The sequence below is a fragment of the Triticum urartu genome, chromosome 5A (assembly GCF_056163025.1).
Source record: "Triticum urartu cultivar PI428250 chromosome 5A, HENAU_Tu73, whole genome shotgun sequence".
Lineage (NCBI taxonomy): Eukaryota > Viridiplantae > Streptophyta > Magnoliopsida > Poales > Poaceae > Triticum > Triticum urartu.
Genome location: NC_141877.1, coordinates 634408464 through 634434525, shown reverse-complemented (window position 1 = coordinate 634434525; position 26062 = coordinate 634408464). Strand labels below are relative to the sequence as shown.

Below are 26062 nucleotides of genomic sequence, written 5' to 3'. Positions count from 1 at the left end.
CAATCAATCTCTTCATCGGAGTTATCTTGGGTTATATTTCACCTAAAGCCTTCCCTAAGGATTGTTGCTAATTATGGTGCTTATAAGTGACCCAAGTTCTTCTTTTATCCTCCCGGTGAATAAGTTCCTCGTCTCCTTGTTGATATCAATCCAACCTTGGTTTTGTTAGCGGCAGGTTGTCACCTAATAATTTGAGATGTATTCCATAAGACCATATCAAGCTTATTCTTTTCGTTGTTGGTTTTCCAACAACTCTGTTCTAGCATTTGTTGTAAGCGCGCTCTCTCAAGATCTTGTTTCCCTTCGTTCATTCCATTCCATTCTTACTTTTGTTCCGGAGGCATTGTGATGTTGCTCTCTTCAACCCATCTTCTTGTTTTGTCAGGATCGTGTTCTTTTCTTGGTTTATCCATTTAACCGGAGTGTTGTGTCCTTTGCTCAAGTCCTTTTCATCCTATCAAATCTTGCATCCCTATTCAATCGGAGTGCTGTCCGAATTTGTTTTTCCTTATTCTTTTTTCCTAACGGAGTGTTTTCAACTTCGTTCATCTCTGTTGTATTCTTTTCTCAAAATGGCTTAACCTTTTCAAGGTTCCTTGGTTTCACTCGTTCGTCAAAGAAGCAACTTAGTTTTACCTCTCCTCTTCCTCTTTCGTTTTCCCTCCAGTGCCATTCTAGATCTCGGGACGAGATCCTCTCGTAGTGGTGGAGTGTTGTGACGCCCCGAGACCGATGTGCCAGGTGTCTTCCAGTTATTCACTGTTGTTGCCTTGTCATTGCTTGCGTGTCATGCATTGCATATCATGTCATCATGTGCATTTTATTTGCATACATGTTTGTCTCATGCGCCCGAGCATTTTCCCCGTTGTCCGTTTTGCAATCCGGCGCTCCTATGTCATCCGGTGTCCCTTTCTACCTCTTTTCATGTGCGGGTGTTAAACGTTTTCGGATTGGACCGAGACTTGCCATGTGGCCTTGGTTTACTACCGGTAGACCGCCTGTCAAGTTTCGTGTCATTTGCACTTCGCTTGATACTCCAACGGTTAACCGAGGGACCGAAAAGGCCTCGTGTGTGTTGCAGCCCAACACCCCTCCAAAGTGGCCCAAAACCCACCAAAACCCTCTCCATCATCTAGAGCGTTCGATCACGATCGCGTGGCCGAAAACCGCACCTCATTTGGACTCTCCTAGCTCCCTCTACCTATAAATATGTGATCCCCTCCGAAATTCGCGCAGATGAAACCCTAAAAACTCCTCCCCGCGCCGCCGGACATTTCCTCTCGCACCGGCCGGACATGTCCACCGCCGTCGGCCACATCACTCCAACCTATCCAGTGTTGCTACGTCACCACGCCGCCGCCCACATCCAATCCGGAGCCGCCACCTCACCTCCCCTGCGCCCACTTCGCCGCCATCCTCCCGGGGCCCAGATCCGGCCCGCCCCGGGCCGAACCGGGCCGCGCCGGGCTCGCCCTCGGCCTGGGGCGGGCTCGCCCTCCGTCGCCGCTCACCCGCGCCGCCTCGCGCGCCTCGCCATCCGGCCGCGCCGCCCGCGCGCCGCCTCCGCCGGCCGCCGCTTCGCCGGAGTGCGCCGTCCGCCCGACGATGCCGCTCCTCTGCCTCCGCGCCGAGTGCGGCGTCCGCCCGACGACGCCGCTCCTCTGCCCCCCCGCGTCGAGCGCGCCGCCCGCCCGAGGTCGCCGCTCCTCCACCTCTGCGTCCGCGCCGCCCCGTTGCTCCGGTCATCGCCGCTCGCCGGTGGAGCTCTGGCGAACTCCGCACTCGGAACCGGCCAGCCTGACCACGCCGACCCTGTGGGCGCGCCTCCCCATCCCCGTTCCCCTTCAGCCTCGTCATCCTCCGCCGTCCTCGAGCCTGCCGGCGTCCTCCCCGTCCGGTCCCGGCTCCGGCTAAGTCTCCGGCGAACTCCTCGGTCCAGATCCAGATCCGTTTTCGAGGTTGACCCGATATATTTTCTAAGTCCCTTTTTCGTTATATTTTTTTAGCAATCTTCACAGCATCATAACTCATCATCCGTGATTCCGATTTGTGCGTGTAGCATATCAAAATGTTCATCTCGACGAGTACATCATTTTGTCTCATTGCACCATTTTCATTTGAGCTCATCTTGATGCCGGAAATGTTGTTGGAAGAGGGCTATGTGATGAATTTGTCAGATCTGTTTCATCAAATAGCTTTTTGTCATTTTTGCCATGTTTAATGTGTGCATGATATGATCCTCAGCTCTACATGTGTTTTGTTATATGCCATGCCATCTTTACAGGGGTGTATGGCATGTAGTTTTGTGATATTTGTGGTGACTAGCACAAGCTTGCAAATTAGCGTAATCGGTAATGCTGATTTCAGGGACTTCGAATTTCACAAAGTCCTTATCCTGATTTTGTTGTTATGCCTTATGTTCATGTTGTTTCCTAGTGATCCATGCCTCTTTTGAGGATGATCAGTAAGGATGTTTTGTTAATATTGTTGTGCGCTATCCATCCATGCCTTTGTTTGCAATTATGGAGTAACCTAGCTTGAGTCAATCGAGCTCTACTTTTGCTATAAAATGATCCTGGCAGATTGTTGACATGTTTAGCGATTTTGCCGAGGATGTTGCTATTGATCCATGCATGCTATGTTATTGTTCTTGCCATGTCTAGCTTCTATGCCATGTCTTCTTGATGGATGTATGATTAGTTTGTCATGCCATGCTTTGTAGTGAGTGCATCGAGATCGTATACATGCCTACTCGTTATCTGCTTTGCATGCTCCAGTTTTTCACTAAGTCTGAATCTGTTTATGTTTTTGCCATGTTCACATGCTTGCAATTGTATTCTCTGATCCCTTTTGACTCATGGTCACTAAGGGACTTTTGTTAAGTGCTTTGAGTAGTTTCATGCCATGCCTTGCTTTGCCATGTTAAGTCCCTGTAGCATGTAGTTTTCATGCTCTAAAGTGTGCTTCCTGATGATAAATTCCAGACTTGTGTTAATTTCACTAAGTCTGAAACCTGTTATCATTTGCACTTTTATCATGCTTGTTTGGACCTGTTAATGGATGAATTAGCCGTAGCTAAGTGTTCATCTTTTGTCAAGCATCTTGAGTGGATCCCTGCCAAGTATTTTGTTGCCATGTTTGAGTGATGTAGCATATTTATGTTGTTGCATTTAGATGGCTACTTGCTGTTTATCGCAGACCGGTGCCATATTTGTTTTGCTTGCCATTTCCAAACTGTGCATCCAATTCCGGTGATCTTTATATCGATTTCAACCGAAATCACCTCCTCTTTCCAGTGGTACTCTTGGATTTCCAAGTTGAGGCCAGGTTCAATCATTCCTTTCCAAATCATGCATCTGCATCGGATACCGCATCCCGCATATCATGCCTTGTTTATGTGTTGGTTGTTTACTATGTTTTGTGCTTCTTTCCGGTGTTGCTTCTTCGGGTTGGTTCCGATTACGTCGCGTTTGTGAGGACCCGTTCGTCTACGTCTGTTTGTCTTCTTCATGGACTCGTTCTTCTTCCTTGCAGGATTTCAGGCAAGATGACCATACCCTCGAAATCACTTCTATCTTTGCTTGCTAGTTGCTCGCTCTTTTGCTACGCCTATGCTGCGATACCTACCACTTGCTTATCATGCCTCCCATATTGTTGAACCAAGCCTCTAACCCACCTTGTCCTAGCAAACCGTTGTTTGGCTATGTTATCGCTTTGCTCAGCCCCTCTTATAGCGTTGTTAGTAGCAGGTGAAGATTAAAGTTTGTTCCTTGTTGGAACATGGAGATGTTGTTCCTTGTTGGAATATGTTTACTTGTTGGGATATCACAATATCTCTTATCTAATTAATGCATCTATATACTTGGTAAAGGGTGGAAGGCTCGGCCTTATGCCTGGTGTTTTGTTCCACTCTTGCCGCCCTAGTTTCCGTCATATCGGTGTTATGTTCCCGGATATTGCGTTCCTTACGCAGTTGGGTTATAATGGGAACCACTTGACAGTTCGCCTTGAATAAAACTCCTCCAGTAATGCCCAACATTGGTTTTACCATTCGCCACCTAGCTTTTTCTTTTCCCTTGGGAGTCGCGCTCCTGAGGGTCATCATTATTTTACCCCCCCCCCGGGCCAGTGCTCCTCTGAGTGTTGGTCCAAACTAGAGCCCCTTGCAGCGCCACCTCGGGGAAACTCGAGGGCTGGTTTTAGTTGTACGGACTGCTCATCTGAGTGTGCCCTGAGAACGAGATATGTGCAGCTCCTATCGGGATTTGTCGGCACATTCGGGCGGTGTTGTTGGACTTGTTTTACCATTGTTGAAATGTCTTGTAACCTGGATGCCGAGTCTGATCAGAATGTCTGGGGAGAAGGAATATCTTTCGTTGACCGTGAGAGCTTGTGATGGGCTAAGTTGGGACACCCCTGCGGGGATTTGAAATTTCGAAAGCCGTGCCCGCGGTTCTGAGCAGATGGGAATTTGTTAATGTCCGGTTGTAGACAACCTGAAGTTGACCTTAATTAAAATACATCAACCGCATGTGTAACCATGATGGTCTCTTCTCGGCGGGGCCCGGGAAGTGAACACGGTGTTGGAGTAATGCTTGACGTAGGTTGTCATAGGATCACTGCTTGATCATAGTTGTTCGACCGTGCTTTTGCCTTCTCTTCTCGATCTCATTTGCGTATGTTAGCCACCATATATGCTAGTCGCTTGCTGCAGCTCCACCTCATACCTTTACCTTACCCATAAACTTAAATAGTCTTGATTGCGAGGGTGTGAGATTGCTGAGTCCCCGTGACTCACAGATACTTCCAAAACCAGCTTGCAGGTGCCGAGGTTACCGTGCAGATGACGCAACCAAGCTCAAGGAGGAGCTCTATGAAGATCGTGTTCGTAGTCTTGTTTCCTTTCCAGTTGATCAGTAGCGGAGCCCAGTTGGGGTCCATCGGGGACCTTGTCGCATTTGGGGTTCTTTTTTTATTTTGGTTTCGTAGTCGGACCTTGTTTGTATGTGGTTGATGTAATGTTTTATTCATGTAATTGTGTGAAGTGGCGATTGTAAGCGAACTATGTATCTCTTTCTCCTTATTGTATTACATGGGTTGTTTGCGAAGATTACCTCACTTGCGACATTGCTTTCAATGCGGTTATCCCTCTAAGTCGTGCTTCGACACGTGGGAGATATAGCCGCATCGAGGGTGTTACACATCATTAACATTCTTTTGCAAATATTTCAAATACAGGATTAACATTTTTTCAAACAATGTTTTGATTTTTTCAGTATGTCTAAAAAAATTCAAATACACATTGACATTTTTTTTAACTTTTTATAAACAATTTTTAAATGTCAAATGTCACTTACATTTTTTTTGAAACACGTGAACATTTTTGAAATGTCACATTCATTTTTTTGAATGGTACAAATAATTTATAAATGTTGAGCCAACATTTTTTACACTGCATGCACATTTTCTAAATGTGCAACGACCACTTAAAAATAACTATTTTTTCATAATATATGTATTTAATATTTTCAAAATACAAGTAGAAGTGAAAAGAAAAATATGCATGCATGAAAAATGCTGGGCATACGATGTGAAGCAGATGCATGAAAGAATTTGTGGTATCTTCTGTTACCATTAACATTGTTGTTTCTAGAAAGGAATTCCAGTTTATACTGCTCCACAGCCAGAAGAGGCAATGGTTGCTCTCATATAAAGAGCTTCAGAATTGGGCGTATGCTTTTTCTTAGCTAATTTTGATCCTTTTTTTAGTTTATCCCCTGCTTGTTTGTTCGATTTATAACCACGATACTAGATACAACGGAATAGAGTTTTTGCAATATAAGATACCGTGTACTTTTTGAAGATTTCACTCCAAGTCGCTGTTCCTTTGAAGCCACATCAGTTAAAAGATCAATATCTTGGACTGCATGATGAACACCAATATGTAAATGCTGGCCTTGCAGTTGCACTGGCTAGTACTCCTGCATGGCTTGAAATTGAGAAGCGGGGACACGTGTACAGAATGGCACAATTATATTGCTTCTCCCAAAATTCACGTTGCACTGTATGCCGTGCAGGGTTAGGAGGATGCACCTGCACTGCTACTCGTGGTGGTTGGCAACATCATCACAACACTGGAGCCGACGGGTGCACTGGCACCGGCAGCACATGCTGCCATGGCAGCGTTTTGGCCCATTCGAGGGTCAATACGACTTCCATGGTAGTAAGTTCATGTCACGGCACAAGGCCCATTGGTGGCAAAACCTCTGCCATTACAGAGCTTGTAGTGAGTCTGGCAGCCAAAATGGCTACAATGGCAGCACTTCCAGCCACGATCATAAGCGATAGAGAGGAGTGTGTGTTCCTAGACGAAAAATGTGGCTTCCTTTCGACGAGTGCTAGTTCCTTAATGCAGAGGCCGACAACCACATGAACGGGCCGCTATTCACGTTCACCTGCCTCAGTGAGCTCGTGAAAGGTACAACAAAATTATGAGATGGCTCTGCAATTGAGATCCAGGGTCTTGGGTCTGTGTTGTTAGAGTGGAATAATGGCGACCACAGGGTGTTGATTAAGGTGTACTTCATACCTCGGCTCCAGATCAACATCATCAGCCTATTCAATCGGCCTAAAGATGGTGGTCGAGGACGACATCATGAGCCTATTCAATCGGCAGAGATTTGTGCTGGTGCACGAGGTGGATGAAAAATCCATCTCTACTCGCCCACCTCAACTTGACAGACGTAGATCTATCTGCTTGCAAAACAAGGGATAATGCATGGCGTTGGCATGTCCCACTATGGGCATCTTCACTTCCGCATCCTGCACGATTTCATCGTCGCCAAAAACATGGTTGTAGGCAACGAGCAGTTATGCGAGGGGTGATCATTGGGAAAGCAGCACCAAGGGCTACGGCGCCACAACGTACCGCGCGAAGGAGCGGGTTGAGCCCACGCACAGCAATCCATCCAATGACTCAAGGAGCTAACAATTACTTACTTCTCATTGTTGACGATCATAGACAACACATGTGATTGGAAGTTCTCAGAACAAAGCACGAAGCCCTGAAATTCTTCAAGAAGATGAAGGTGTAGACAATATGAAATCCTAGAATTATGTGTTGTATTGATCTGACCCTCATAGGGGTATATATAGAGTATAATATGGGGAGAGAGACTTGGAATAGAGGGAAGTCATACACGATTTAACCCTATTCTATCTCTAACTCCTAATCTCTAACTTAAACATAATTATACTTATAACATTCCCCCTCAGTCGTAGCGGGAGTGAAGCGGACAATTGCGACTGAATTTGAAGTCTTGCGCTTCTGTCATCTTCTCTGCCGCGTCATCATCAACTGCGTCTCTAATGGGTCGACATCTAGTGCGGTGACTGCGTCCCTTTCTGGTGCCTTCCTTGTCTCTCCTCTGTTCCCTCCCGCAGTCATAGCAGAAGTGGCATGGACGCTAGTGACGATGCGGACGCTGTTGACTGGAGTAGCTACCGATGAGTTGCTGTAGACCAAGCCATTAATGTCGATGTCGAGGTAGCCGATGATGGTGATGTAACTGTGGTTGATGGTGTAGTCGTCATGGATGATGAAGCCGAACAAAGCCAGAGGCGAAAAAAATGCGCTATGACGGAGCTGCAGACGTGGACGATGCACCTTGCGGATGTCAGAGGGTGCCGTCAGCAATGAGTCCAACGATTTTGCCAAGACCGGAGGAAGCCCATCGAGCACACATCGGTTTTGCCAGAACCGTGTGACCGTGTTAGGGTCGTCACTGTAGTGACGCCGTCTCGATGCAGTCGTGCCATCGTGGATGACACGGTCGATTCCGTCGTCGAGGTCGCGTCTTGCAGAAAAGTCTGTCAGTGAACGCTAGGTGTCCATCTTGTAGACGAGGCGGCATCAGCGGTGTGTTGATGAAGACCACGAGTCGATGATGAAGACCTTGGTGATGCAGTGTCGTCAACGAGGCAACATGCGTGAAGTGGTGTGTCGCTTGAAGGCGTCCCTTGCTCACGACGTGTGTTGATGCCTTGTTGCCGGACATGAAGTCATGTTCCACAATCCACACCCATCGATCTGCGTGTGGTTGATGCTTCTTGTGGATGTACTCGACGAAGTATGTGGTTCATAGGCTGAACGTAGTCGTACAGGTTAATGCAGATGCAGATGCAGTTCGGCTCGGGTCGATGAATGTTGATGCAGATCGCTGGGTGTATGTCGATGTGTCGGCTCGGTGTAGATGGCATGGCGGCGCGCGAGTGGTCTGGTCGATGGAGTCGGCTTGGTGCAGACTGTGTCTGCTCGTGTGTTGGAAGTCAACGAAGACAGCTGATCGATGCGCCCACGGAGTCGCCGTGCGTCGGGATGATGTAGACACGTGCAGCCGGGCCCTCGGAGTTGCATCGTTGAAGCTAGCGGAATATATCGATACCAAGCTTGAGTCCTAATCTGATATAGCAGGTACGTACTCTACGTGCAGTTTTTGTGCATGGCTGCATGGGTCGATGGAGGTGCTTGCCGATGTAGTTGTGCACGCTCCCGGCCTCCGATCGAGTTCCTGACTTGTCGATGGATGGGTGCAAGTGCCGGCTCCCTGTCCGAGTTGCCGATGCGATCGCTGTGTGTTGAAGCCGATCGAAAACCGATCGATGGTATGCGTGGACCGCCTATCGCCCGGCGTGCTGGTCAGAGCCAGAGGTCGGTGAAGATCGATGCGCCGGGTCGGTGTAGCGTGCATCGCGTGCTCGTTCGCTCGAACGATGCTCCCGTCCAGCGACCGTGCGCTGGATCAGTCTGCTGCTTGATGGGCGTGTGCGTGCGAGGCCGCCCCTGGAGGTCGAGAGATCAGCAGCTTGCGAGAGTCAGTCCGCCCTCTTGTCACCGCTCGGCGTCGCTTGGAGCGCTCGCCGTCAAGGATGAATCTGCGCTGGTTTCCACCGGATACAAGGTCGTGGAGATCTAGGAATTTATTTGCGGCCACTACAGAAAATTTCGAAATTGATCTATCTAATTAAAGAACCGATCCGATCTTTGGTCCGAGGAGAAGAGATTAATCTCCCCAGGGGCGGGGAAGTGGTGGGAAAACATAGGATCGGCGTCGTGAGACTAACCGCTCTAATATATACCATGTAGACAATATGAAATCCTAGAATTATGTGTTGTATTGATCTGACCTTCGTAGGGGTATATATAGAGTATAATATGGGGAGAGAGACTTGGAGTAGAGGGAAGTCATACACGATTTAACCCTATTCTATCTCGCTCTAGCTAATCCCTAATCTCTAACTTAAACATAATTATATTTCTAACAGAAGTCAGTCGGAGAGCACCAAGTGAACCTAAAGACGATGGTGTGCCAATAAGATCGCAGTGGTGAGTTCAATTCACTGGAGTTTGCGGAGTTCTGCGGATAGCAGCCACACCACAACACCGCACTCGCCACAACAGAATGATGTGGTGGAGCATCGTTGTGGACATCATGCGAGAAGGCGGCGAAACCTTCATGGTACTCCGTCAATACCACAGCCATTGCAGAGCCTTCGACGACCATGACAAATCAGATGCCATGGCACAAAATACAGGTATGGTAGGGTTTTAAGCTAACAGGGCAGACAATGTGGTAGGTGAATAAGGCGAATCCTAACTAGTTGAGCGCGCAACGTGAATCAGTGTCGTTGCTGGTCCATGGGGATGCGAGCCATTGCATGTGCATGGGCTTTTCTCTCTCTCTTCCTATGCAAGTTCTGACACATGCATGGCCTATATTATCTTTCCTCTCTCCTCTTACTCCATCACTTTTCATTTTCTTTTGACAATTTAGATGGTACGTATCTTTAAAACTGAAAATTTGTTTTCGAATATTTTTACATATTTGAACTCATGACGCTAAGCTCTTTAGAACAAGTATAGTCTTGGATACATTTGAAACATATGTTTTTGAAACTTTGCTTTAAACAGCAAAGAACTTTTAATTTTTATTGTAAAGTGCTAAATAAACAGAATAAGGGGCTGAAGAACTTTCTAAATAGTGGGTCGGCACTTTGTTAGAAATATGAAAGAACTTTGCTGGAAAATGTATCTTGAACCAAAGAACTTATAGATAGCTTGGCCTAACTTTAATGAAAAGTTTATGGAACTTTTTTGCAATATATTGATATTGGACTTGTTTTGTAGAGCTGAGCGTGAGAAATTCAAATACATTAACGAATTTAAATTTGCACAATTTATTTCAAATTAATAGTGACATATTTGTTTATCTTGCAATTTTGTTTGAAGAGGCGACATGCACATGGAGTAGGAGTAGCCGCAGCATGCATGTGGGCCAAGGGAATACAGTGCATGGCTGACAACGTGATGGAGAAGGTTGATTGGACAGTACCTTAGATGGAGGGCCAGGATACAGGTTGCGGGGGCAACTAGTTAGGATACAGGTTGTGTTTTGGGACCAACCCAACCCAACCGGGCCAACACCATTCACCCGGACGGAATACATAGATAGATTTACTCAAAATCTTCTCAATTTACACTCAAATAACATAAGTTTGTGACACGCCACGTCTTCGGCCTTTTTTCTATTTTTTGCCGTCTACGGTTCAAATCTACTCCCTCCGTCCTATAATGTAAGACGTTTTTTTAAACTACACTAGTGACAAAAAACATCTTACATTATGGGACGGAGGGATTAGTTTTGTTTTCTACACTCCCGCTAATCGAAATTCATAGTTTTTGAATCTGATGTTTTGCCAAAAAAGAGGGGTTTTAGCAGAGATAAAACGGTTTAGGGTTTGATCATGTGTGCTTGTTTCTCTCTCTCTCTCTCTTTTTGCTGGATTCAATGAAGATTTGTCTACAAAGATAACGAGTTAGGAAATATCAAATTCTGGGTTTAGGTTTTAAGCACGAAATCGTAGGTTTCTTCATAATTCAGCCACATGTGTCAGAAGATAATGGTTTGCGTTGAAGCTGAATACTTGATGATTTTGAATGTTGCAGATGCATGGCGGAAATTTGGCATGCTGGATTGACAAAAACAACACCTCCAGAACCTTAATCTGATATCTGCCCAAGGAATTTAACTGGTTTTGATTATTTGAAGGAACGTCTGTTTGATTTGGGATTTAGCACAAGTGACGGTATGTACCATCTGAGTAGAGGAGCATAAAGGATGAGCATGGTTGAAATCACCAACCAAGCTTCAATTCAAACGATAAGAATATGAAGCATTGAAACTATTTGATTTGTGTTGCTACATGACACCCTGGTTTAGATAGACAACCTTGGTTTAGATAGACAACCTGACCGAATTGTTGTTATTCTTGATCGATTGAATGCTTGACAACTCTTTTAGCCATTTCTTTTACAAAATGATCTCGCCATCCACTACCACATGGCCTTGTGTAAGTGGACAGAGGAACATACATCAAATTGCTATAATGAATTAATGTAAATTGGATGGATGCCTTCGCTCTTGTCGCTTTTTTCCCAAACACACCGCTTGGAAGAGCAACAACAACCCTTGGCCAAATCAGATGCCCCTAGCTATGCACCCTGCTGAACTGACTCATGTTGACTGTTTGGCTCTCCACCACCATTCAATGTGATGCCGACTTTTATGTGTCAATAGTTTCGACAAAAAGAGATACCGAGTCACCCTCCCTATTCTCACCTCTCCCATCATGACGTAAGAATGACTATTAGACATCTTCAACCGCAAGTAGTGCGAGGATACACGGACAGGCACGAGCGCATGTATAAAATGGACAAGTGCAACTAGGTGAAGAGGAGGCAGCGATAACAAAGATTATTGCCCTCGCGAATGATCTCCAACAGATGGAGGACTAATCATTGTGTTTTCCATAGGGGAAATTTACTATTATAGTCAATCTTCAACACATATCTTTTTGTTTTTTGTTTTTACTTTATGGAGGATCATAAAAGATCATCCTATAGCAAGTAATGTCATAGAAATATAACATTGACCTTTATGGCATCCTTCGTTCCTTCCTAACATGCCGCTCATCGTTCTCCATCTGGTACCTTGGTTCACCTCGTGTGGTCAAAAGACTAAGGAGAATCCACTTGCAACCCTTGGATGAAAAAAGTGGAAGGAAAATTAGCACCTTGGAGAGGAGCATGTTGCCATGTAGGTCACATCATTTTGGTTAAGACTACACTCACGACAGTGGCCATTATCATATTACACCGCTTGACCTCCCGGTGTAAGTGGCTAAAATATTAATAGCCTGAGGCATGCCTTCTTTGGGCAGGGACCGGTAAGACGAATGATGGCAACTGCAAAATTAAATTGGGAGTAAGTTTGCAAGCCCAAGGAGTATAGTGGTTTGGGAATTCTTAATTTCGGGAAGTTCGCCACCATGCTTCGATTAAGATGTTTACGTCTTGGCTACTATGACCTGTCTAGGCCTTGGTGTGGTATGGGGACGCCATGCAACAACGGTGATCGCGACCTCTTCACAACGGACACTAAGGTAATGCTTGGCAATGGAACTAAAGCCAAATTTTGGGAGTCATCCTGGCTGGAAGGGCAAAGGCCTAAAGACATTGCGCTATTTTTTTCAAGATGTCCAGCAACAAAGGCAGCACTGTGTTACCGAATGCATCACCTATTTGCTAGTGGTAAGGGAATGTCCAATAGCATCCCGCAAATCGGGCTCACAATACGCCTGGGGACACGGATACAGGAGATTGCCATTAAACCGTATCCATCAAACATTCGCCATCATTTTTTTTCATATGTCCAGAGCACTCAAAATAATTATAAGACGATTGAGCAATAGCACAATTCGTCCAGCGTCCAGAGCACTCAAATTGAATTATTACATCCAATATAACCGGATGTTCAAAAAGTTTTTCAAAATCATCAATCCCAATTCAACGTAATTCGAGCCCAACAATGTGTCAGTATCCGGAAATGCTGGTCATCCAGACGCTATGTCCCTTGAACTTGATCCAACAATGCATCAACGTGAATGGGCCTGTCCTCCATTGTATGGTACAGCGTGGCGACACATCCGGAGCTATACAATGTGATGATCACCAAGTTGCAACATTGAGTGAATCAATAAATTGACCAACATGTAGAGCAACAAGAAGCAAAACATATGATCTCCTTGATTGCCGTGCCAAGTGGCCACCTTCGTTCTCTTCACTTGCGCAATTGCACTACAATACTTGATGACGGAGTTTGAGATGGTGTACTGTCAATGGGTTAGCAACTTGACATTTTGATCATGGATTACGTGCAAGTTGTAAGGTGCGAAGTGCTTTTACTTATGAAACCAAGAAATCACATTTTGTGCGACAGAAATTACATACATACAGGATTACTACTGTTGTGTGCCGTACGCGGGCGGGCCGGCGAGCATCGGCGGTCCGTCGGCGTACCTAGCGATGGATGGATCCATCAAGTAGTATCGACGGACAGACGGACCACCACGAGCTCCAGTGCATGTGCTATGTTGTACTCCTACCTATACCTACATAATACTAAGTAAGTAAGTAGGTACTATCATTCCCCTCGCTCGGCCGCTTGGTAGGTAGGTAGGTAGGTACAACATCCTGTACGTACCACTGCCAGGTATTCACGTAGGCAGGTAGGTAGGGTATATATACCTCTTCTCCCTGATTCATTCAATTGCATGGACACAAAGGCTCAAAAGGCTTTCCACTCAATGCGATGGCCTGCGCCCGTCCGTCGGTCGGTCCCTCAACTGACCGACCGATCGACCTATTTTATAGGAAAAAGTTCGAAACAAATCTTCAACTTGTAGAAAAAAGCTAAATCGAATCCTCAACTTCCAATCTCTGAAATCAGGGTCTATTTTAAACTCTAAGGCGTTGTTTGGATAGGGCCGGATACATGGTAAACGAGTTTGTAGCCGGATTTTAGCAAAATTGGTTTTGCTAATGAATTTTTGGATAACTAATTTGCACAGAAACACGTTTGGGTTTGGAAAGGATAAAACTGGCTTGTACATTTCCTTGTTTGGGTAGGAGGATACCGATTCACTTCCTCCCCTTGCCTTCTTTCTCTTACTTTCCCCAATTTTGGCCATTGACGACGACTTCCCAAAGCTTCGACTCCAACGGCTCCAGCCTGTGATTCCTCTTCCGTCGTTCGTCCTCACCGCCAGACACCGGTGCCCTCCTCCCGTCGGGACGGCCTCGACGACTCCGCGCGCGGAGGCTTTCCCTGGTCGCCTAGGCCGACTCTGGTCGTCCCCGTACAGGCTCTGCTCGGCGAGATCTGCTCCTTGAGCTCATCCCGTAGGTCCGCCGCCCCTGGGCGACCTCTCTCATCGGCCCTGCACAGGCTTCGCTCGGGGAGAGGTTCTTCTCGAGCTCATCCCAGATGTACGCCGCCCCTTGATGCTGGCCGTCCAGCAGCGTCCGTACATGGAAGTTCAGATCTCAAAAGAGTGCTCGACGCCGCCCACCCTGATAGCGGCCATGTAGGGGCTGGAGGTCAAGCGTGAGGACGATGATTCGGCGGAGCAGGTAAACATTTCATCTTTGTTTGCATTTCAAGGTTGAATTATGTGAGCTGGGAGCTTGAACAATTCATATGATGATTCTACTTGTGTTAATAAGAAATGCCATTCTACTTGCCAAGAGAAAAAAAAACTTCATAGTTTACAGGGCTTAACAATTAGCTACATGGTAAAGTCGTTGATTTAATTCTTTCCCATAATAGCGACGAAGTGATAATTTGGAGAGTGGTTGCACACAGCCTTTGCTCATAGAGACAAAGGAGTGGCAAGTTGACAATGCAGAGGATAATGATGGTTGCTGGTCCATACAGATTCCTCATGCCACATGTGAAGGTTTTCTCGTAATCTCTTGAATGTGCTTATTTTTTGTTGCTGAATGCATAACCTTCATCTGCATTGGCTCTTTTCACAAATATATCAGTTTCAGTTCTTCAACTTCATTCTCTAGTCTGCAATGGCCATTTTTCTTATCGAATGACAAATTTATTGCACACAGTTGTACATAAAATAATTTAGCATTACTATCATCTTGTAATACAGAACGGGAAGTTTTGGAACCTATGAATTGATGAAAAATTGTAACAATTATTATTGTAATGAATCTATAAATAAAATTTTAAAAAATAATATTGTAATGCTCAATCATCTTCTGGTTGTTGAGCGGAACGCTGTTGATGATTACTCCATAACTGTCGAGCAATGCCTGCACGAACTCTCTCACCAGCAGCTCGTTCATCTTCTCTTGCTTGCCCTCTAACTTGCTGATCACCATGGTCAACATGTTGTTGTGCTTCCCCATGCTCATAAAGCTCGAACAACTCATCATGATGATTAACCTTCCGGATGAAGTTGTGGATAATACAACAAGCCATAACAATTTTGACTTGTGTTTTATATGGATAAGGAATTCCTCCTTTCCTACTTAAAATTGAAAAGCGAGCTTTTAGAACACCAAAAGTTCGCTCAACAACATTTCGTAGTTGTGCGTGCAGATGATTGAACATATCTTTCTCACTAGTATATCGTCGATTACTTCCATGAAAAGAAGCAATATGATAACGATCTCCACGGTACGGGGCAATAAATTTTGGAGTATTTGCATATCCAGAATCAACAAGATAAAATTTACCTGCACGTAAGGTTTGATAGCACGGTCAGAATCTTTATGTAATAAGATTAATCAATATATAGTTCATATGTTTGAACTTTTACCTTCAGGAACAACAAAACCCCCACTAGTAACAGCCCATCTTAGAACTGCTTGATCTGACGCAGAACCTTCCCATCCAGCAGCGACATATGAGAATGTCATGTCAAATGACACTGCTGCCATTACATTTTGAGAGGGGTAACCATGCCTATTTCTATAAGGAGTTTGCTTATCTAGCCTGATTTTTGCCTCAATGTGTGTCCCATCAATTGCTCCTAGGCAGTTCTGATGGGATTTTTGTTAGTCAAACAATGAAGTTTAAGTTTCCATGACATAGTATTTAATCATATTTAAAAGTAACATGTGTTTGCGATAGGAAAATACCTTGAAATATGGGTAGAACCTTGCATCACCCAATATTTTTGCTGGGGTTTCATTCCTTGGATCTGTTATGCAAACATCACGCAACCCATTTATGGCATCTAAAACAATGTTGAAGTGTTGGCTGATTGGTTCACCAGAATGCTGATATCTATCTTGGATGACACGGTTCCTAACATTGTGACCAATGGTATGTAGAAACATGAGTAGTTGTTCGTCCACTGTCATTCGCTTTGTATCCTTCAGTAAGCCTCTCTCACACAAAGCATCTCGCAGCAAGTAGAATATGTGCTTCTCAAGACGAATTTGTTCATAAAATCTAACTGGATGTCCCTCTAGCAACTCTTTTGTTTTCTGGGCACCAGTTAATATGGAGGTGTTACGAGGTGTTTTGAATAACCTTGTGAACAACACATCACGAAACACGGACACTGCAGAAATGTTATTAATAAGAACTTGCTCGGAATCAGAAAATTCATCATCTGGCACATACAAACTGTTCATGGTTCCCTGCACAGTGTACACTATTGATTGTATCATCTCAGAATAATATTTCATAAGATATATAAAATAGTTGGAAATGAACTTTCTCAAACTGAAAGTACAGTTGATTGTTGCAACACAAACTGACAGAAAAAGCAATGGAAATTGTTCTCTAAATACATAAAATGACAATTACTGAAATCAAATAATGGTGTATCACAAAATAACTAAGGATCAAGAATCCAAAGCTTTCGAGTCTCTTCATCCATCTCAATGAAAATGGTGCGTTTGTCACCATCTGTAAATGCTTTTACTACTTTCATTTTTGTGCTGGCATCGAGGCTACCCATACTATTCAATACTGACATGCATGATTTAACCGAGTAAGTGTCATTTTGTTCTGCTGTTTTTTTCTTTGCTTCAGCAATGCTGAGTGATGCATCTGCAAGACGATCAATTGCTGTTATGGCATCATCGGCTGTACGTTTTTGTCCTCTTGTAGTTTCTTTTGATCCACTTCCAGGGAATTTCCTTTTTTCTGGCTCAATGGCTGTCGACTTCTTAGTGAACACACCAGGGGAGCCATTATTTTCATCAGACTCGATTTCATGTACTTCAACATCCTTATTGAGATCAATTTGAGATGATTTAGTTGTGCATGAACCATCTTTCCCTTTGCTAGATACAACACCAACTCCAGATGCCGTTGAACTAGCACATATTTGTTGCAGGAGAGGCGAATTTATGTGCATGGTGGTAGCTGTGCACCGGGGGGTGGCAGCTACGCATGCAGCAGCTGCCGTTCGATTCGCCCCATCGTGCATTGCACTTTTTGGCAGAGTCCTGCCTGCCCCTGTGATTGCCAGGCTATCATATTCCTGCCACAACCTAGCTACTAGCTGACCTGTAAAGTTCCCCTTGGGCTTGAACATGACGGTGGGCTGGTAGTTGGGCTTGTGGGCTTTTGGTATGCATTTGTTGCTGGACAGCGATGCACATATGGCTGGTAGTTTATTCAGTCTACCCATCCCTAGCCCTATATAACCTCCCCAATCCACACACTCTTCCATTCACTCTTTGTGGAAACTCATCGTTCTCCGCGCGATTACTTATCAGCCTCGTTTGTGGTATGATGACATTGTTAGATTTCCTATCCATTGCTTCGTTTCTTCTTACGTTTTTGGTTCATTGTTCTCACCTTGTTTGTTTCTTGTTTAACTCAGCTTGCTTGCCTTGGGAAAAACACCTCTGTTGCTTCTTTGGTTGAGATGCTTTCGACTGCAAATGTTGGGTATGACGTCCGCGAAAGCCATGAGGTGTGTTTTTCCGCAGAAACGGTGTGTGCCATTGTGTTCTTTCTCTTGAAAAAAACACTTATATATCTCTCTATCTTTTTTTAGTTTGTTGCTGTGGTGCCAGTCAACAACTCTTGGGCATGCTATTCTTGGGATTTCTATAAGACGCATTTTACCATTGCTGATCCAGTGGAGTATGGTAGTAGTGTCCAGCACATAGAGGACAAGCACAAAAATCCCTCTTTTGCCATAAACTCACATCTCAGGGACGCTCTTTGCCAGATACACAATAATAAGTTATATGGCTTTGGCCATTGGACTACCTTGGCGCATGATTGCCTCGGGATCAACATCCAAGGGTGTGTTTTCCTCATTGTTTTTTACAAAAATCTTCTTATATCCTAGTATTTGAGTGATGTTTACTAGCAGGGCTGATGATTTTTTTGGTTTGTGTCTTAGGAACTCGAGCGGAGTCTACTCACTTACTTGCGCTCGCGTGGTTGATTACGCGTCAGGGTCAACTGCTCCCAACTCTTTCTGCATGTACCAGACCACCAAGGATCTCGTTTACAAGGTTCTCACTAGCCCACTGAACATTGGCTACTGCAAGGCTTGTGTCGATGCATCCAATGCCAAGAAGAGGTGCAGGGCCATCGCTCCCAAGCCCCAGTGATTGCTGCCGCGTGGAAACGACGGATGTCATGCTGTTGCTTACCTATCTGTCTTTAGCTTGCGTGACCTGTTGGTGTTTACTTTTGGGTTGCTATCGGTATTTTTCTATTTGTGGCCAACACTATTAATTTGCAGTGTGTTGCTCCTTGAACTATTCTCTTGTATCGTGATGCTTGACTTTAGCTTCTTATGTAATCCCCCCCCCCCTATCATGGTTGCACTTTGGGGTGATCTTTCTTTTGCTGTTGTGCGATCACGCATCACCGCCCCCCTCCCGCCCCGGTTCCCTGTTTGGTCTTCCTCGGCTTTCTTGCACACCAAGTCTAGCGTGTTAAAACGGGTTTCAAACTACTTGGCATACTGTGTTCAGTTATTGTCTCTTGTTGGTTTGCATTGTAGTAGGTTTCTATCCTAGAACCGGCACGTCGGGCGACGGGGTTTGTGTCGTTCATGCGCGAGGGGGGGGGGGTTCTATGCTACTTGGATGTATTTTGCCATGGCCCGTGTGGCCGTCGTGGTTGTCGTTGATCGGCGAGAGAGGGGGGTTTCGGTTGCGTTTCCCCCTCCTCCTAGTCGTTCGTCCCGGTTTTACATTTCTGAGCATTCCGCACGCGTGCCGACTCCATGGTAGGGTAGGCGAAATAGCCATCCTCATTTTGCGGGCACGTAGATATGGTCCGATGTGACGGTTTGGGGTGGGGGTGGCGCCTCCGACATATGGTAACTGACCACCATTCCGGATTCGCCTGGGACATGGGCTTGTTTTTGGTGTGTGTGTGGGGGGGAGGGGGCATTCTACCCTGCATTTAGATCGATTTAAAGGTTCCGACATATGGTTGTTTCAGATGGAGATGGTTAGTGTTCTCTATCTGGCTTGGTACATGGCGGCTGTGGCTGGAGGCCGCGCGCATCGTTCCCCTTCATGAAAATGGTGTGCCGCTAAAAATGGTTCCCCTTTGTGAAAAGTTATGTCACAACGGCGGGCTGGTGGGCTAGGGTTTACAAACTCCCCTCCCAGCACCACCAGATAGTCATCCCCCTCCCCCCCGGTGGGGGGCTGATCCTCTCCAGCTGCCGCTTTTGCGGCATTTGCGATTAGGAGAATGTCAGGTGCACCTTCTCTGGCTTATAGATTGGATGTGGTGTCAATTACTTAAGATCGATTTAAGGTTCAACGGTGACGATCGATTGCGTCTCCAAGGGTGCTGGTCCTTGACAGGGCGTGCACGGAGACTTCTCAACTGTCAGCGAGATTGTGTCTCCAAGGGTGCTGGTCCTTCACAGGGCGTGCACGGGGACTTCTCAACTGTCAGCGAGAAAAATCAGGTGGGCTCCGGTAAAGAGAAGGAATAGTATGATAGTGGCGTGTCCACCGCACGATTTAAATTTTTATGTATGCTTGTGATGCTTTGCACTTCAGGTGAACTTGGGTGTAAACGTTCTGTTTGGTTTTTTCGCAAAAAAGTTGCGTGTTCGTGTATTCCTCATCGGTTTGAGACTTGTTCTTTTTGTGTAATCCTTGGCTTTTTGAAAGCGCTCGAAAGTACATGTGGTGTAAAAAAATATAATACTGGTTATGTCGAAAAAGATAATGTGGAAATTCTGGTATTGCCATGCTAATTAAGCTCGTGAAGAAAAACATTCTATTTTTATGAAGAATAAAAATTCTACTTATGAAATAAGATGCAAAAATGGTACATGTTTCCGCTGAGGGGAACAGAAAATGAATGCTTTCCCACAAGACTCTTATTTATTCGTGCGATGTCGTTCATTCCTAGTCTTCTCCCATGGTGAACCTGCCGATTTCGATTCCTAGTAGAGATGCCCTGAGGTCTGCATCAGAAAGCTTGTTCACTTCAAAAACATCCTTGGCGAACTGGTCTATAACCTCCGCCAACACCCACACATCACATGCCAAGTGCTGGGAAAAATGTTTTTCAGTGGATAACAATTAGTATAAAATGTCATAGAAAAGAAAGCCACTATAAAAACTGTTGAATGGGTTAGGGGAAAATGAAACATTACTCTTTCCCAGCTTGGATCCTCCGTGTCGGTGTCCAAGTCGGTTATGCTGTTCTCCACATAGCCAACGTCGCAACGGTAGAACTACTTCCCTTCATGTTTCCCCGAGCAAGACACCCTCTTCGCCGCTGGCATGCCGCATGCGCACTTGAACACCGGGGTCACCAAGGCAAGGTCGTTTAGGCCGACCTTGATGTTCAGTATCACTCCCATTTTTTTCGCAAACGGAAAAAGGTTGATTCACGTAAGAGTGTGTGTGCTGTTGTGTGTGCTTGGCTGCTTGCTTCCTGCTTCCGAATGGTGGTTATAACATGTCCTGAGCGCTTGCGTGCGTGTCCGCGACAGCCTGTATAAAAGATTGTCTAGATTTATTATTTACTTTTCTTGGGATTCCTTTCTTCTTGTGTTGCTTATCAGTTTGTGTTGGTTTTCAGTTCCTCTAGTCTCGTCATGTCTCTCTCGCGTGCGACCATTGGTTCTTGGGATGGCCTCCTTTCCATTGGTCGACCTGGTTTTGTACAATGGATACTCCGAGGCACCTGCCTATAGTATAGTTGTTGGCAGCATAGGATGGCGCCTAGGGTATAGCTGTATGGATGGGGCACGATGGACAGTTCGGCAGGTTCGTACTTTCTACCCCGCATAGAAAATGTTAGATTCTCCTTTCCCATCGTGCTGAGCAGCTTTGTAACCCAGCCAATGGGGGGGTGTTAGTACGATCAGCTTCTTCTTCCCGTATCTCCCGTACGATCAGCCAATGGGGGGTGGGTGTGTTAGTGCTATCTTTTTTCCTTGCTAAAAGCTACTGTCTCCGTCGTAATAGATGAGACGGGGCAGTGTATCATTCGTTTGGGTCGTGGCAGCTGCCACTTGTCAAAGCGGTATTTGTCATTTTCGTATCGTAACATCTGCCTTTGCCCATTGTTTCCGGATGGCCTATCTTATTTCTCTACATAGCTTCCTATAGCTGCATGGCCAAATGGTGCGTGTCGATTCCTCAGTGGTCTGCGTGTCATGCGTCTCCCCTTTATATTTTTATATAACGAGCGTTTCAATCTCTGGCTTGTCCGTGCTTCCCATTGATCGACCTGACCCTAGGCAGCTACTAACAATTGTATATGGACTCTACATGGGCTACGCGTGCCTAATAAAACTGTAGGCTGCATGTCTACTGCATGAGTGACTTCACAAAACAAAAGCAAAAAAAAAGGGACGTGGTTGTGCGTCCCATCTATATAGCTGTTGCAGCGTTGTAAAAAACAAATCGGCCAATGGGTGCAGCTTTGTAACCCAGCCAATGGGAGTGGGGTGTTAGTACGATCGGCTTCTTTTTCCCATGTCTCGCGTGCTACCCGTTACTAGTCATCTGGTTTGCGAGATGGGTCCGATGTGTGCTTTAAAAAAGCAACGGTTTGTTCGTGAAAAATACCCCACTCCTCCGGTCCTCCCCCTCCTCCCCTAGCCTCCATCAACAACGTACCAAGCCTCTCGCCTCCATGTCGAAGAGCGTTTTGAGCGTTGTCATGGCGCTCACGGCGGATGACACTGACGGCCATGTGTGCTTGTCGGAGGAGGCGGTTGGGGGGTCCGAGCTTCAGAGGAAGCTGGATGGAGGAGGTGTGGATGATGCTATGGCGGATTCATCTGCAGCTGCCAGCTGGGTGGCCACCGATAGTGACGAGGAGCGTTGGGAAGCGCAAGAGAAGGAGTGGGAGGCGGTGTTCGCCGAGGCAAGGGAACAGCTGGCCGGCGAGGCTAAAGCAGCGAGAGAGCTGCTCGCGGGCGGGGCTAAAGTCGCTGGAGAGCTGCTCGCGGGCGATGCTAAAGCTGTTGGAGAGCTACTGGCGGGCGAGGCTAAAGATGCGGAGGAGCTTCTCACCGGCGAGCCTAAGCAGGCGAGGGAGATGCTCACCGGCGGGGCCAAGCTCGATGGGGCGGTGCTGCCGATGGTGGGCGGTGGTGGAAAGGTCGACGGCGTCTCCGGTGAGCCAACGGTGGCCTGCCTACCACCGTGTGCCTCCAACGCGCCGGGATCCGGAGAGATTCCAATAATCTACCTGTCATCCGATGAGGAATGAGATTCCTGCACGGATTTACCTTGAACTTGGCTAGTTCTTTGTTGTTGGTTTTATGTTGAGCTAAACTAGTGACTAGACGTGTAGTCGCATGCCTTTACGTTTCCAATGTCTGTGTGTTTCATGTTTTTCAAGTTGAAAAAAAAATGGTCTAGCCGTGTGAAAATGAGAGATTTAGTAGAAAGATATGATTTGTGTGTCCGTACGTCGTTCTTCGCCAATCCTTGCCCGGACATTCCATGCATGTGTTATAGCTTGTGTTGATCCTTGCGCTTTGACGTTTAGGCTGCACCGTGTGGTTTGCTGCCATTCATGAGTGCTAAAACAAACAAAAAAGGGGCGAACACAAAAATTAAAAATAAGAGTGCCTCGGTGCCCTTTTCATTCCAAAGAAGTTGCTAAACATCATGATCTGTTCGGGGTTACAAGTCAGATAGGAGATAGGGCTAGCCTAGCTACAACTAGGAACATAAAAAATGCACAAAACATCCTTATTTTCCGGATGCTTTTCTTTGCTTCATTTATACGGTGTGCCATAGTGGCGCTGGACTCTTCAAGTGACGCTATTTTGTTCCTGGCCTCTATGAGCTCGATCTGTGTCAAGGCCAACTCTTCCTCTACTCTGCACTGTCGTCGCTCCGCGGCTTCTGCAGCCTCTCTTTGCTGTATTGCCTGCTGTTTGCTCTTGTAAGCCACCATTGAGCTGGCATACTTCTCGAGTAGATCCTGCCAGATCCAGAGGAAGCAACCCTGTGTTTGGAGTGGGATTATATGCCGTAATAGGTGGGAAAATTGGAGAGCTTTTTAGCGAGCAAGATAAATGCGCACCTGAACCCCCCTGTAGCATTGGCATCTGACCGTTCGCCTCGATGGGTTTCCGCATCTGAGGAAGCGACGAGCACGGTTGTTCGGCGTGTTTGCGGTGAAGACAGTAGCCGGCAGACTACACGCGCACAACAGCGTGGGTGGGGCTTCGCTCCACTGCTCCGGCAAGCTCTGTGTGGCGAATGATGCCGGGCTTGTCAAGGCGGTGGTGGAGCTGAAGCTTTGGTTGCTACTCTTCAGCTGGCTGTTTGTAGCCATTGTGTTCTTGGTGTGCTAGGTTTTTCCTTTCCTATTTTGAGGAATGGTGTGCTAGGTATGGCTTACGTCTTGGGGTCACATGCTTATTTATAGCATCAGCCTCTCAGATGTTGGGTGCTTGTTTGATTAATGGGCCTGGCCTATTAAGATGATGGGTTTGAGTATCCTGGATGGGAGATGGTTTGGGCTTTGCGTCTAGCTGGGCTTGTGGGCTCAATTTGTTACTCCTGGTTCCTAGGCTGTACCCGTTCTGACATATCTATGACACACTGTACTTTGTGTCAATAGCCACCAGGTAAGTGCATGTGTGTCAGGGCCATGTGTCGGCCGTTGCATGCATGCATAGCTACCACCATGGGTAGCAAATTATTTTCGTTTGTTGCAGATCTTCCCAACTAGGCCACACCTTTTCTCGATATTCTTGGAGTGACTTATCCTTCTGCAAGTTGTAAATTTTTTTATTAATAAATATAATATACCAATTTTATATGAATCCTACTCGCACAAACTTACCTCAATTAGTTCCTCCCAAGTTTCTTCTGAAGCTTTTATCATTTTGTCATCGTCGTCCCAACCAAATCCCGTCAGTTTAAGAAGTCTATCCATGCAGCATAGCAACTCCTGTAGTACTTATGGCGATTTTTCAATTGTTGTAATTCAAGTTTGTCTACTCTTGAATCATTGAATTGTTCTAAGATATCACGCCATGCTTTCTTTGTGTAACCTGTTCCTTCTTTCCCTCCGTGTAAAGTTTGATCTTTCAGTATAGTGAGAAGTATTTTGTCCTCCGAAGATTTCCATACATGCCTCTTTTTATCTGGGTTTTCTTTCCTATTTTTTGGGTCCTTCTGATCATCCATATTTATCTACAAGAAAATAAAAAATTTAAATGAGTATGTGATTGACAAACTTAATTTCTCTTGACATTTCAAAACCTCCAATTTAAAGTTGTACTTACAACAAGCCATATTGCAAAGTGAGTTTTTTGGTTGAGAAGAACACTGTTAAGTGGAAGAAATGAACATGATAATAATATTTCAACTGCATTCGTGTGATCTCTTGGCGTGTATTCTTCTGATTGCAGTAGACAAATGGGGGTCTAGGACTGAGCTAATCTTTAATGTTTTACCTATGACAACACTTACTACTAATTGTTTGATTTCTACGTGTATTCCTATGTTCTTTTCACAATGCAGGTCGACAAAGGAACTGATGGCTTGTATTTCAGTGATCTACTGTTGGCTTACCATTTGTTTTTATAGAGGTAAAGCTGCATGTGCATGTTGAATTTATATTTGAGGGCCCCTTATATCCACGAGTACACGATTGGCCTACATACTAGACTATGATACATGTGTATACAATATAGACTACAGCACAAACATACATACTTATATCGCACAGTTCAGATTGGCCTAGTGCCTATTAATACCATATAAATATATAATTAGAGTTAGCGTGCCATTTACTCTTTTTTCATATCTGGCATTTACCTGGTTTTCATGTACAGCAGCAAGTAACTAGTGTAGTGGGTTTCTTTTATAATCAAACAAAGGTGTGTTTCCAATTAGAGAGAGGAAGGGACAAATTGCCAAGTTGGTGGTTCTAGTTTCATCTACGAATTGGCTATCTCAGATTACCGGAGTTTTTTTCTTTCTGCAAAATGAGCTTCATTACCAAAAAAAAAATGAATCGATGAACAATACCATGAATTTGTAAATCTACAACTTATACGTACGAATTTGTTGATCAGGATGATTGATCGATGAACAATACCATGAAATCTGTACATCTACAACTCATATGGACCAATTTGTTGATCAAGATGATTGATCGATGAACAATACCATGAAATTTGTGCATCTACAACTTATATGGACTAATTTGTTGATCTGGACGATTGATCAACGGACAATATCATGAAATATGTACATCGACTACAACTTATATTGACAGGATATGATTGATCTTACCAGGGGCGTGCAACTTGATTGAAGATGGGAAGATGATGAGAACCGCCTGATGAAGAAGCCGCTGAGAACCAGCGCCAGCGTCTCCCAGCCAGTGCCTGTGAATGGAATTGACGGCCAGCCAGTTTTATTAGCGATGGGGCCTGTATATAAGCAATGAAAAAGGCGGGAGGGCGAGCAGCAAAACGCAGAACTGGCGCCAGAAAAGTTGTTGAGAAGCGAGCGGGCGGGAAAAAGTTGTTGCGATCACGCATATAGCAATCGTGTTTGTGGAAAAACGGATAAAGCTCGTTTTTCTATAAGCCCGAAATCTTGGGTTGTACAGTTCCAAGTTTCCTATAAACGTGGATTTGTTATAGTAGCCAAACGAGGTTTTGTTCGGTTGAACCGTTTTCCTAGTTTATAGAG

The 26062-nt window shown here is 45.4% G+C and overlaps 1 protein-coding gene and 1 long non-coding RNA gene across 2 annotated transcripts; one reads left to right on the top strand and one right to left on the bottom strand.

The window, feature by feature from the left end:
• The first annotated feature begins 14154 nt into the window (after positions 1–14154).
• On the top strand, positions 14155–25874 carry LOC147973591 (uncharacterized). Its single transcript, XR_015603667.1, has 3 exons — positions 14155–14530; positions 24881–24948; positions 25661–25874. It is a non-coding gene; the product is annotated as an uncharacterized LOC147973591 (long non-coding RNA).
• On the bottom strand, positions 16765–24851 carry LOC147973592 (uncharacterized). Its single transcript, XM_087522422.1, has 3 exons — positions 24198–24851; positions 24071–24123; positions 16765–17269 (listed from the first exon to the last, which is right to left on the bottom strand). Exons 1-3 carry the CDS (start codon positions 24288–24290, stop codon positions 16765–16767), a joined length of 651 nt encoding a protein of 216 aa, XP_087378548.1. The 5' UTR covers positions 24291–24851.
• Positions 25875–26062: the final 188 nt, after the last annotated feature.